This window comes from Poecilia formosa, unplaced genomic scaffold (genome assembly GCF_000485575.1).
Source record: "Poecilia formosa unplaced genomic scaffold, Poecilia_formosa-5.1.2 Scaffold48, whole genome shotgun sequence".
Taxonomy (NCBI): domain Eukaryota; kingdom Metazoa; phylum Chordata; class Actinopteri; order Cyprinodontiformes; family Poeciliidae; genus Poecilia; species Poecilia formosa.
In genome coordinates this window covers 2,025,045-2,038,519 of record NW_006799987.1, presented here as the reverse complement: position 1 = coordinate 2,038,519, position 13,475 = coordinate 2,025,045, and the positions used below count along the sequence as shown (strand labels likewise).

The following is a 13,475-nucleotide window of genomic DNA, read 5'->3' as shown; positions in this document are numbered from 1 at the left end:
GTTTGACCTCTGACCTGCCAGAGCCTTGATGCGGGAGCACTCGAACAGTTTGGCGCTGGTGCACTCGGTCTCCCAGAACCCGGAGCCGATTGGTCGGTTGTTGTTGTTGAGCTGGCGCTGGGCTTCTGCATTGTCCAGGTCCGGAGAGGCATTAGCCATCGCGCACGACGCCCTGCGGCACACCGAGGGTCAGAGTCATCATCACAGGCCACAACCACACAAATATACTGCATCATTTAAAGAAAACACATTTTAAAGTGCATCTATGAACTTTAATTATTTGCTTCAGATGTTCCAGAAATACAGGAGACTCTTTTCTCATTTTTACAACTTTATTCATAATATTAATTTATTATTGTATTATTTTTACTTCATTAATGTATGATTTTATTCACATAACTTATATTTTTTAGCTTAATACTCATCATAGTTTTCTAATATTTATTTTAGAATACCAGTATTTGCACATAATGTTATGTTTGTATCTGTTTGATGACATTATTTTCACAGATTACATCAGATATGATGATCAGCTGCTTCAGTACTTGTTACTTTTTTTACTGTCACTTGAGTCAAAATATGTAGAAGTAATTATACTTTTACTTTAGTACAATGTTTAGACATGGACGCTCCGCTTCCTCAGGTAAGAAGCTGTTAATATCAAACACCTGCTAACTTCAGATTTAACCTCCACCAGATAAAATATAAAAAATACACAGAAACATTCACTAAAGATTCACAGTTTAAAAATGAGCCTCAAATAAAGACCCACAGTCCTAATACAAACGGTGATTCTTGTCCATTAAGATGGGAGAGTTTCTAAATGTAAGCATCAAAGAGCGCAGCTTCGCTAAAAATAAAATCTCTCTGATGTTTGTTAAAAACATGGAGGGGAGTGATGCGTCCTCTGACAGCTAAAAACAGAGCGATGAAAATAACTTCAACAAAAAACAGATGTTCATCAGTTTCCATGCAGTCATGGAAAAATTCAGATCTAAACTCTGAATTTTAAAAAACAGGACCGGATGAGCCCAAACATTTCCCACCTGGAAGGAAATCGCTGTATTTTGACTTAGTAAACCATTTATATTATATGATAATAACCTATTTAATCACATTCAATTTGTATTTGGTTTCATTAATATTAAATAACCAACAGTAACTACTGTCAGAAAATGATTCTGAAAGATAAGCAACGAAATTAAACGATTTCACTTAAATTACAAAAGGTTGATGTTATTTTTTACTTTTCTCTCCATCGTTTACATCTGTAAACTGGAAACAATTAATAAATACAATTACTTTGTGATATAAACCACTTTTTTAAAGTAACTGGTGTCATAAAGAAGCTCATTTCAAATGGAAATGTTTCCCAAAAGCAGTGTGTACCTATTAAAGCTGCCATGCATTCACAGCCATATAGTTACGTTAAAAAGAATAAATATTTTTAAATCATTTTTATTATTATTATCTCAATAGTACCAAAACATATCATGATAAACTTCTTAGGCCATGTCGCCCAAATCTATTTTTCAGTAACGTGAGTATATTTAATTTATTCTAGCTTAAAATCTGAGCTCGGTTTGGGTTGCTAGGTAACGAGTGGAACTCTGCTGGGGTTGCTAGGTAACGAGTGGAACTCTGCTGGGGTTGCTAGGTAACGAGTGGAGCTCTCCTGGGGTTGCTAGGTAACGAGTGGAGCTGTCCTGGGGTTGCTAGGTAACGAGTAGAGCTCTGCTAGGTTTGCTAGGTAACAACTGGAGCTCTGCTGGGGTTGCTGGGTAACAGGGAAGTGCCTGCTGATTACTTTGCATTGTTTTTTGAAATGGCTCATTTTCCAGACAATAAATCTTTAATTTATTGTTTGGCAATAAAAACCAGCCGTTTTTATTGCCAAAACATGGCTGGTTGTTATTTTTAAGCAGTAAAAACTTTAGTAGAACAAAAACATGCATAATGTGAATTTTACTTTATATTTGTCCTTTAAGCGAATGGCTAGTCGTCGTAATTTAAAAATCCTGTATCTGTGCATCTTTATTTATGATGGATCCCATAAGTGTGTTGAGGGCGTCATTAAATTTTAATACATTTTTGGAGAGAAAAAAAAACTAGAGTCTCTGTTTGTTCTTTGAGATTAGCAGGACTGAAAAACGTGCTGCTTCTTCCACCGGGGGGAACGTGTGTTTTATGCATGGTGGGGCCCACTGGGAATTAAATCCTATATTTTTACCAATTCCTGTCAAATGCAGGCCAAATGGGGGAAGGGACAGATTATTTTAAATGCAAATATTGAACACACATCACCTTCTGACCTGCTACATCCTCATTTATATCAAAACTTTCACAAGACGTGAAAATTACAAATATAACAGCTTTTCTGATATTGGAGCAGGTTTTATAGAAAGTAAAGGTTTATTAATACAATAAGGGCTTTTCTGGTTATGCTTCTTGCAGCAAAAGAAGGATAACATTGTTAAAAGCTCAGTGGATAAGCTGAATTTCATGACAGCATATTACGGCCAATGTACTTAGAAAAAAAGGAGTGAATTTATGACCAAAAACACGGAAATGTTTGAGTTTGAAAAGTTAAAAATTTGCTAAAAAAGTTTTAAAAAAATGTTTTATTTTGATTCATCTTGAAAAATTTCTAGAAAACAAACTTAGAAATTTTTGAGTTTGAAAAGGTTCAAATATAATAGAAACATTTAGAAATGTCCAAGTTTTTTCTGGAAAATTTCGGAGTTGTTTCTAGGAATCTTTTTGACGTTTTACATCCTGAAACTTTTCTTGGTTCTCCAAAAATTTTCTGAGATTCATCTCAAAATTTTGAAGTTTCAAAACTCAAAAAATTCTACTTCTGAAACCCTGAAATTTCCACATCTTTTAAGTAAAATATCTGAGATTAATCTCAGAATTTCTGACTTTTTTCTAGCAAACATTTTGACTTTTTAAACTCAGATATTTCCTTGTATTTGCAAGAATTGTTTTTAGTTTAATCTCCTTTTTATTATTATTTTTTCTTGTGGAAATTTACTCCCTTTTTTGTTGTTTTTTGTCAACAATGATCCTAATACGTCGTCATAGTATTTAACCCATTTTGTGACAAGACGCCCATAAATTTGATGCCTCATTTCACAGTTTCATGAGTTTCTGGGTCATCTCTTCCCTTTTTCCAGCATCTTCAGAGCAAAACAATAAATAACAGCCTGATGTTTGCTGCTGTTGTGTCCCTTGAAGCACAAAAGCGACCCGGTGGCCAGTAAGGAAATGTCAGCATGGTGGGTGAGTTGTGGGGAGGCGGGGCTGTGGAGCACTTAGCCGTCTTCCCCGGGGAGAAAAACAGCGAAGCATTACGGAGCTTTCTATCTGATGATCAGGCAGACGAGGGACTGCAGTAACTGAGGCCAGTGAAAGAGAACACCAGGAGAAATAAGCTGCAAACTGGAGCTAATAAATGTGATGAAAGGCAGCAGCACAGATACGCTGCTTAATCTGTTTCACTTCAAGTTTTTAAAAATACAAAACGGCACAAACTGCTTCAAGAGTACAGTACGTTTTTACGTCTGGAAGAACTTTTTTTTTACTTAATTTGTTCTTTTTTAATTTGCTTAATTGCCTATTTTAATGTTTCTGATTCTTTTATTTACTCTGTCAAATGTGCTTGAATTAACTGAATTTTTATTGTTTTTTTAAATATGGCAATTAACAGTAATTATCTTATATTACTGAGTTTTAATTCTATATTTTTAGCCTCTACTATTTAAAAGTACGTAAAAATTTGAATTAAAATGAGTTACAACATTTAATTTCTCTTTGGGATCAATAAAGTATTTTTGAACTGAATTTTATCTTATGGACACTTATGGACACAAATAATTACATCGATTTTTAACGTGTTAAAATGGTGAACAGTATTCATTTCTTATAGTTATTTTTTTTACACACAAAAATCCCAGGCAGGAACCTTTGTGTTGTGTTTCCGGTACGCACACAAATCAGACGCACAAGCACATCTGAAACAACACAGGTACTTCTCTTAGCCGATACATTTATTCCCCATCATATATGTTATCGTTTCTTCGCCCAGCTCTACTTGAACTAGGACATCAGTCAAGTCACAACTAAATTAAATTCTCACACGTTTTTGTGGAACTGGTAATTCTGCGTGAAACAAAAGCCTAAAGGCCAAAACGAAGGAGAGCAGAGTTATTTCTGGCCGGGACATTTCATGCTTCACAGGAACTAAAGTCCTAATAAGTCTCTCCCTCTGCAGCTCAACACCTCCATGTTTCTCTGACACCACAGAAGAAGAAGCTTCTGGCCAGAATCTGTGTCAAGCTGCAGAATGATATCATTTAGTACATTACAGGCCTTGATTCTACTGACCAAAAGCATCACATCAGGGGTCAAGAGGTCATGATCGGGCAGGAAGCTTAGAGTAAAATTTGGCCCCTGAACCTCATGTTTGACGCATGTGGTGTAAAAGGTTGGACCGGTGGTTTCTAAATCAGTCCTCCATGCATGTTTCTCTGCTTAATGTGATTCATATTGGTGTATATTTTTAGAATTACATTATTGTTTCGATTTTATGTGGTGAGAAAAGAGAGAAACAAGGATGTTCAGACGTGGCGTCAACTCCTGCCTGAGGCTGAATGATTCTTGCACAGCTGAGTCCAATAATTAAAGGGGATAACACACACACACACACACACTGGAGAAGTCCCTCTAGCTCTGAGTGATTGATGGACATCTGGTGAAGGAGGTTTAGTGAGAAACGAGGCATAACAAACTGAGGGTGTCCACAATAACACATGGGATGTTTAATTTCTGCACAGAGATTCCTCATAATGTGACAGAAAATCCCAACAAAGCGGCTCAGTGGTAGATCAGGTGTGTTTTATGGACAGGCTGCATGTCTGCCCTTCCCCCGTTGAGCTGCTAATGAATAAAGGCCACTAGAGCCACAAAACACTTAAAACAACTGGAGACACAAAAGTGACTGAAACCCAAAGTCTTTCTCTAGATGCCAATAATAGAAAATAATTAAACCTCAAACTTCAATCAGATCAATAAAATCATGAACAAAGTCCATCTTTAAATCAGCTTTAAAGGTGGTAAGTTGGTTAGAAATACTCACTTTTCACATTTATAGCAGAGCTAAGAGACTGCTTTAACTGCAGCATTTATTAGCAAATTTCACAAACTATTCAGTTTATGCAAAGCATTTTTAAAGTACAAAATAAAGTTCATACAAACCACAAATGCTTTGCTTTTCTTAAGCAAAAAAATAGATAGAAAAAATATTAAATAAAAACTTTAAAAAATAGGGTAATATTTCTCATGTCTTTTTTCAGCAGAGACTGGAGTGGTTAGCTTAGATGCTAAGCTATGGGTGCTGTTTACAAAGAACAGCAACAATTTAGGTTATTTAGCCTCTCATGAAAAAAAGAAAAGTTAATTTTTCAGTAATCTTTGACATTTTATTCATTAATAAGTGTAACACTTTGAAACTAAATATTTAATTAGCAAGATAAATGTTTAGTTCCAACCAAATATTTATTTAGCAAGTTAAATATGTTCATAGCTCCAGACTAAATAAAGTAAATATTATTATAAATAACACTAATAATAATATTAGTTATCTTCCTAATATTAGCTAGCAAGCTAACTAATATTTAGCTCCAACACAGATTATCTCCAATTTAAAAAAAAAATCACCCTGACAAATATATTTTCTCTTGTACAATTTTGCTCCAATTAAAAGCTGTACCTTTCAACAATCTTCAGTTTGAGATAATGCTACTGCAATAAAAATAAATATTTATCCTAATACTAAGTGTGCAGGTGCTCTAACAGATAAAAACCCTTTGTTTTCATTTTTAGCTAAAATACATGGAAAAATTACATACTTCATATCTGTTTACTCCTAGATTAAATATCTCAACTTAAAGTAGAACAAGTCAGAAGACACTGTTGTGTTAACCACTGATAGTTGCAGCCCTAAATACAATTTCAGCACAAAAATGTTGGAAAGCAGGTATTTATTTCTAATCCAGCGGATTCTGTAAGACTGTTTTGCTGAAAGCATCTGAAGTGTAATCACGCAAACCCACTGGAACCACTGTGGGGGAAAACAAAGTGCTCATTCTGAGTAAACAACGTTTCTCTTACGATGCCGTCCTACAAACCAGAGAGAGATTAAAGATGGCGGCCACCTGGAGAAAGAGGTGAAATCCAACCCGACATTTCTACTTCCTTTTTTATTGTTTACATCCAGATCTTCTCCTGACATTTCATGAGATCTGTGTAGAAGAAGGTTGATTTTGTGTTTGGTTATCCATTTCTGTGCTGAGTCGGGAAGTGTTAAGGAATTATTTATTTAAATCAAGCTCCTAATCATGAAGAAAAACTGCTTGTAAGTTAGGTTTGTCTTATTTTAAGTGTACTAAGATAATTGCACTAGAAACTAAACTAAAATAGTTGGTAAAATTTGGTGTTTTTGAAGTGAACTTGTTCTCCTCCTCGCCTGGGACATAAGGGGCGCTGCAGAAAGGACCACTGCAAGAAACGACACAAAAACCTCAGAAGAAGAGACTGGGCGCAACTTCCTTCGTCACAAAATGTAAATAAAATTGGAGTGGCGTCAGATTTTAGCAGTTGAAGGATTTCTCTTTTGTCTTTGGTAAAAGACCAACAAGTAATTTCTCCTGCTAGCAAACCAGCAAGTTTGTTTTGGTCGCATTTACCCAGAATGCCCTGCGTTGTAGTCTGCTTTTAGAGCAGTCTCCAGTCAAGCAGCACCAGCACCATAGTTCACGCTACAGAAGCTTTTCAATGCTTGAATAATTTATAAGTAAGAGGTAAATAGAAACAATTATTTAAAAACATCAATAAGAGATAAAAATCTGACAAAGCACAAAACAACAAAACCTTGAGACTGGACCAAAACAACCACATGATGAAGATGAGCGTTACTATCGCCTCGTCTGCTGATGCAGCCGCTCTTAGTAAGGAAACTACGTCACATCATGATGAAACCCCCAATCACACACCTTTATTATCCGTCCTCTCGCTCCATCGCCACTGTCCTGCTCGCCTCGCCATAAAAAGTTGTTCTTTAGAGCCAACAAGTCACCGCAAAGACAAACACTCGGATGTTTTCAGTTCATAAGACGCTGAAGCAGCTGGTGCCCTTGAAGAAAACTCTTTTGGTCACCAAATGCTGCAGTGGAACCGTCTAGCTGCCAAAATTTACTGTGCGCAGTGTTCACAGTCGCTGGTTTTCTGTGAGATTTATGGTGCGTTCCCACCAGCCCTGTTCAGACCGATTTGATCCAGCTCCTGTTTGTCTACAGAGTCCAGTTCGTTTGTCTGATGGAGACCAAAAGACAAAAGCAAACCTCGGTCTGGGTTCGGTTAAAGCGAACTCTGGTTCGGTTCAAATGCTTGGAGCAGCGCCTCCACAGGCGAGTAGGGGAACAGGTTTGACACAGTTCAGTGTGAAAAGAGGACAGCAGCAAATGTTGCAACTTTGGTCCCAAATCGAACCAAGTCTATCAGACTATCAGGTGTGGAAACACCCTTAAGATATCTGAGAACCCGTTTTTGCCATGTTGGTAACAATGGTGGCTAGAAACATTTTAAATGTGAAAAGAATAAGCAATGGTAGTTTTTCAAGTACAGAACGTTCAAATTTCTTAAATTTCTTAATGCATCAAACATGAATCTGGTTTTGCTGCACCTTTGGCTGCATTTCAGGTGAATAAAAACCAGTAGTTAGCACTGCTAGCTAAAATGTTAGCTGCATTCGCCCTAAAGCTCTAGTTCTGCTAACACACACTAAAAAAAGTGTGAACATATAGAGGAGAAACAGATCTGCTGTGTAAATGGACTTCAAAATAAGAGCATGAATACAAACGTCTACATGTGCATTTCTTAATTTCAACACCGATGTCAAACTTTATTCAGCTAAAAGTTTACAGACAGCCAAATAAATGATATGTTTTCAATTAATTATTATAATTAATTATTATAGACTAAATAAACTCAAAATGTTATAAAAGAGGTGCAAAGTATTTGTGAAAACATTTATTTAGGAGAAGCTCAGTATGCTAAACGTTTTCAAAGTTAACAAACTTGGTCTACAGCCAAAGAAAAACAAAATATATCTCACTGAAATACTTTAAAGAGGTATTAATACTTCTGCATCAGATGCTGATGTAAATGCATCTCCTGTTTAATGATAAACTGTTCAGATGTGAGACGGACTTTCTACAGCACCAAGATCCTGGAGCAGCTCAGAATAAGGCAGACGGATTTGACCATCAGTTTTTATTTAGAGGTTAAATTTAGAGATATGCTGCAGGAGAAGAGGAAGAAGGAGGGATGCAGACTTAATCAGCCGAGACAGAAAACACTTGGAGGGAGGCTGGGACAAAAACAGGGAGAGGAGAATAGAGATTAAAAGAAAAAACTACCACGGAAAAGGGAGATTAAATAAAGAGAATTAGGAGAAAGGGAAGAAAAAGAGAGGAATGTTTCACCAGGATGAACAGAGTGAAGAAAGAGCGACAGCTGCCAGTTTTAATCAGTCACAGACAGCTGATTTATGTCTGTAAGGTCTAACAGGAACCAGACAGAAACGAGCCACCATTGTTTCCATCAATAAGCATTCATACAGTTCAGTCTAAGTCAAACTTTAAGTAAAAAAAGTTCACCAGTCTCCAGAACTCCAGGATCAAATTCAGGAACATATGAGCAGCGTTTTCAGTACAAATGTTGGGAAAATTTATCAATATTCCACTAATATCGTTTTGGTGAATTAAAAAACAAAACAAAAAAACACTGCACCATCATCCTCCCATTACTTCCTGTCTCCTTCTTTGTGGTTTCTGCCAGTCCTGTTGTTGATCATGTGACTCTTGTGATGTGAAAAAAATGTTTCCAATACAGTTTTGCAAAATAAACCAATTTTAATATAAGCAAAAAAAAAACTCGTCTTACTACTGTCAAAACTTTTATTAATTGAGAGTTTTTCAAAATCGTTTTTCAAATTTATTTTCAAAATGATAAATTGCACAATTATATGGTCAATGGAAACGCAGCTAATGAGGAAAAGAAAAACAAAACACAATTTCACAATTGCGATTTTTCCATTAAATGAATAACGCAATTAAAATCACACGTAAATGAGTTCGTTCACATGATAAGTCATTAAAAACATGCCGTTTCCTGTTTTCTCCTTTGTGGTTTCCGCCAGTAGTAACATCCTGTTGTTGACCATGTGACTCAAATGATGCAAAAAAAAAGTGTTTCCATTTCAGTTTGGTGAAATAAACTAATTTCACTCAAGTAAAAAAACTTTTCACTGAGAAACTTTTTTTTTTCTACTGGTATGCCACTTCTGGATTGGCTGCTTCGCATTTTCTTTGGAATATTTAAGGTATGGTCTACAAAATCACTTAAATGTATCGCCCATTTTAAGTTGAAACACAAGATGTGCAAAGTTTCAGTAGGTATGAATATTTTGCAGGTCAGTTTATTTGTTAGTTTTCTGTCCCTCCAGTAATAAATCATGATAAAATCTTAGGATTGTTTCTTTTCCATCCATCTTGAGTTTTTAGGATCCGTTTAGTTTGAGCTCTCATCACTTTTGGTGCCAATAACCTTAAAGGTCAAATTTAGCTGCAGGATCGAAACCTGAAGTTGGTTAAAAACCAGCTCTCTGTGGATTACATCAATACAAGAAGAAATATTGACACAGTGGTGAGGATGAGAATAATAATTTAAAATCCTTTTCCTGATCCGAACCCAAATAATCCTCCATCATCTTTCTAAAACAGCTGCAGCTTTCTGTCTGCTTCACAAACAAGCACCAGATCCTTTAACTTTGACACATTTTACACACTGCACTGAGTCACTTTCTCTCACTTCATCTCAGCAGAGTAAAAAGAAAAACAAACGTCTGTAAACAAGAGCAGCAGAACACGCCCAGTTCTGACCCGGTGAGACAGAAAAGTTTAATCCAATCAACCACAAACATTGCAGAGATTCCTATAGAATCAAACAACATCCAGAGATTTTCATCTTAAGGACGACTGACTAAATATTTTTGGAGCCACATTTGTAAAATCAGAAAATTATTAAAACAGAACCTGTCTGGCAACATGAAGTAGGCTGAAAAGTGTCAAAAAGCAACACATCTTGGCCCAAACTAAATAAATGTAACAACAGGTTAAATTTGTTTAATGACCAGTTGATGTCATTTTCTCATTGACATCAACTGGTCTAATTTCATAGGGGAAATATCAATCAGAATTCACATTTTGCAAGTGTTTGTGCTCCCATTTGGGCTTCAACTGCTTCTAAAACCAGTCACCTAGCAACCCCAGCAGAACTCCACCCTGTTACCTAGCAACCAAAAACTGAGCTCCAGCACGTTTGGTCAGCTGGTTAGCGCTGTATGCAGTGTACAATAGCAGCTTATTTTTTCCCAGCTGATAGTTCAGTCGACTGTTTGACTGAGACCAAAGTTGCAACATTTGTTACATTTTCAGCTGCTGTGGTTCACTTTCCCCTCCTCGCCTGTGGGGGCACCGCAACAAGAACCACTGAAGAAAATTACACAAAAACCTCTGAAGAAGACCCTGAGTTCAAATTCCTTCTTCAGAAAATGTAAACAAAAATGGAGTAGCATCCGGTTTTAGCGGTTGTAGGATTTCTCTTTAGTTTTTGGCTAAAGACCACAAGTGATTTTTCTCCCGCTTGTGCTAAGCTAGCATGTTTCTTGTGGTTGTTTTTACCCAGAATGCCCTGCGCCATAGTCCACTTCCTGATTTTCTGGTCCACTTGGCGTTCACATATCCATTTGAATAATTACAATCAGGTAACTATGTTACTTTTAGTTGCTGTAAGAAAGCTTCACGACTTAAAAAGAAATGTGACTTTGCAATTTGGCGCCTTAAAATTGGGCTGCTGTCTCTTTAAGAAGTTACTGCTCTTTCAGAAACTCTGCCTTCACAAACTTCAACCATCACAACAATGCTCCTCATTATGCCATTAACAACCACTCTTAGGAGCACTGGACTGAGAAGTGGTTGGTTTAAATGGTCATCACTCCCAGTTCCTCCAGGTGTTTGCTAATTGCTGCTGCCGCTATAGGAGCGGGCATGGCACACTCTTTGAGGTGGAAAGAGGAGCTTTGGGGAAGTGGGCTGAAATTTTAATGATTCCTCAAACATGCATAAAAGAATCAAAGCAACACTCCAGGTCTGTTTTTGATGAAGGGTTAACATTATACACTGCAAAAACACAAAATCTTACCAAGTATTTTATATATTTTCTAGTGCAAATGTCTTATTACACTTGAAATAAGACAAAAATAACTTACAAGTAGCTTTTCAGCTACATATAGTATCTTGTTGTAAGTCAGCTATTCCTTAATTATTATAAGGGAATAATAATCTACTAATGGAACATGTACTTTATCAAAAAAGTACATGGAAGCTCCTTTTCCTCCTGAACAGTCACTTGTAAGTTAGTTTGATCTTTTTTCAAGTGTGCTAAGATATTTGCGTTTCTTCAGAAATGCTGATAAATCTCAGAAAGTTATTTGTGTATTTGCAGTGTTCCGTGATATAATGCTAAAAAAAATTTTGACTTTACATAATATTGACAGCTTAATTAGTTAGTTTAATTACTTTGCATGTTTGTAACATTTTGTAATATTTTCTCTATAACAATTAATTTGATTAAGTAATTATAAAGTCTCCTGGTGAAAATTTGTTTCATGAGCCACACAAAATCAGTGCCTGGGTTGGAAATGGTCCCCTCACCACACCTTGGACACCGCTGCTGTTAACCGTTTGCTCACGCTGTTTGTGCTGCAAGACGATGTCCAATAGTTGATACCAAACTAATATAAAGTATCACACTGAGCACGACAGCAAGTTGAGGGCCTTAAAGAAGCCCAAAAAGATGCAGCAACACGACAAAACTCCACGAACTAGGCCGCCATTCCGCTCCCCAATCTCTTCTATTCATAAATAAGACGATCAAAAACAGCCGGCCAACGCGTGTGAATTATTTCCACGCGTGGATCACGTAACACATGTGTGTGAACACGTCAAACAGCGCGTCCAGTCCACCGGATCACTGCGGTAACCTGCACCCAAATGCAGGCCGGCTTCCCTGCAATAAAAAACACCCCGCACCTCGAGTCCTTCCTCTCACGCAAGGAATGACACAGTAAAAATAAGAATTAAAATATATATATTTTTAAAAAAGCCACGCGGTGAAATGTTGGGGCCTTACCGTTAGATTCGCCCTCGGACTGCTGCTTGCTCGGGTTTGGATCGATAAGCGGAGCGGGGATGAATGCTGGGGGGAGGCTCCGTCTTCCCCTCTACCGCAGGAAACGCTTCATCGGGACAAACGCACGGAGCGTGCGGCGCGGGGACAATGCGGCCGCAGCAGCGGGAGACGCCGGCCGGGAGCTGCAGTCGGTGGAGAGCCGGTGGAGGGCGATGATGATATCCATAGAGATCCTCCGCTTCCACCTGACACAGCCGCTCCGTCCTCCTCTTCCTCCTCCTCCTCCTCTCCGCCGGTGATGCTGGAGAGAAATAGCAGCATCAGTGCGGAGAGAGAGAGAGAGAGAATAGTACAATTATACCAGCAGCCACCAGAGGGCGCGCTTCACATGAAATCCTCTTTTTTTTCCCCCTTTTTTTTAACACACAGATATTGTCAGTGTGTATATGGGTCTTAAAAATAGAAAACAAAATTGAGAAAATGACCGCTGTTCTATCAGATAGCCATACACTGTCAGGATAGCATGCATGCAGTGAGTACGCATGCCCGCGCATGCGCATTAAGAAGTCCGACCGTCAGGGGAGTTGTCAGTTCAGCATACGCAACAAGTTATGATGAAAATAAGTCATTAAATTGTTTATAATATGATAACTATATAGATATACATGCGTTGTCGTGGGTTTCAAAGTGTATTTAAAGCAGGTCTGGCTGCAGCTGCAGTCAACTACAACACAGGCCGTGTAAAACTCATTAACCTACTTAAGTCAGGATGCCATATAACTGTTAAAGTGTATGATGATCTACGTCATGATTCTATGTTGCTAATTAAATAAAATCATATGGTAATAACAGCGTATAGATGTCTGAGCTAAGCGTATGACTATCTGACAACGTATGCTGATCTGACAGAACACCGCCAAAAAGCTCACAATTAAAAACAAACAAAGAACTCAAAGTGGAAAATTAGCAATAGCATTTTGAGAAATTCGAGAATCTCAGAAATATAGGGAGAAAAAAGTAGGAAATTTCTGAATTTGAAGGTGAAAAACTTGCTAGAAAATTTTTCAGAAATGTTGAGATTAATCTCAGAAATCTTCAAGGAAAAAAATGGGAAATTTCAGTTTCAAAAGTAAAAATTTGACTTCTAGTTTTCAACACATAAA

At 37.3% G+C, this 13,475-nt stretch overlaps 1 protein-coding gene across 9 annotated transcripts in view; it reads right to left on the bottom strand.

Annotated features, from left to right (window-relative positions):
- sptbn4b (spectrin, beta, non-erythrocytic 4b) overlaps positions 1-12,628 on the bottom strand; it is a 75,986-nt gene extending 63,358 nt beyond the window's left edge. For 4 of the 9 annotated variants that reach the window (XR_001662180.1, XM_016671678.1, XM_016671679.1 and 1 more), the window contains exons 1-2: positions 12,313-12,628; positions 15-172 (exon numbers count right to left, since the gene is read on the bottom strand). Coding sequence is in view for 8 of the 9 variants with exons in the window: in XM_016671678.1 (XP_016527164.1) it covers positions 15-159 (145 nt within the window). In the remaining variant the exon portion in view is untranslated. The remainder of the gene's footprint in view (positions 1-14; positions 173-12,312) is intronic. The other 5 variants (XM_016671674.1, XM_016671675.1, XM_016671676.1 and 2 more) reach the window with 2 other exon arrangements.
- Positions 12,629-13,475: the final 847 nt, after the last annotated feature.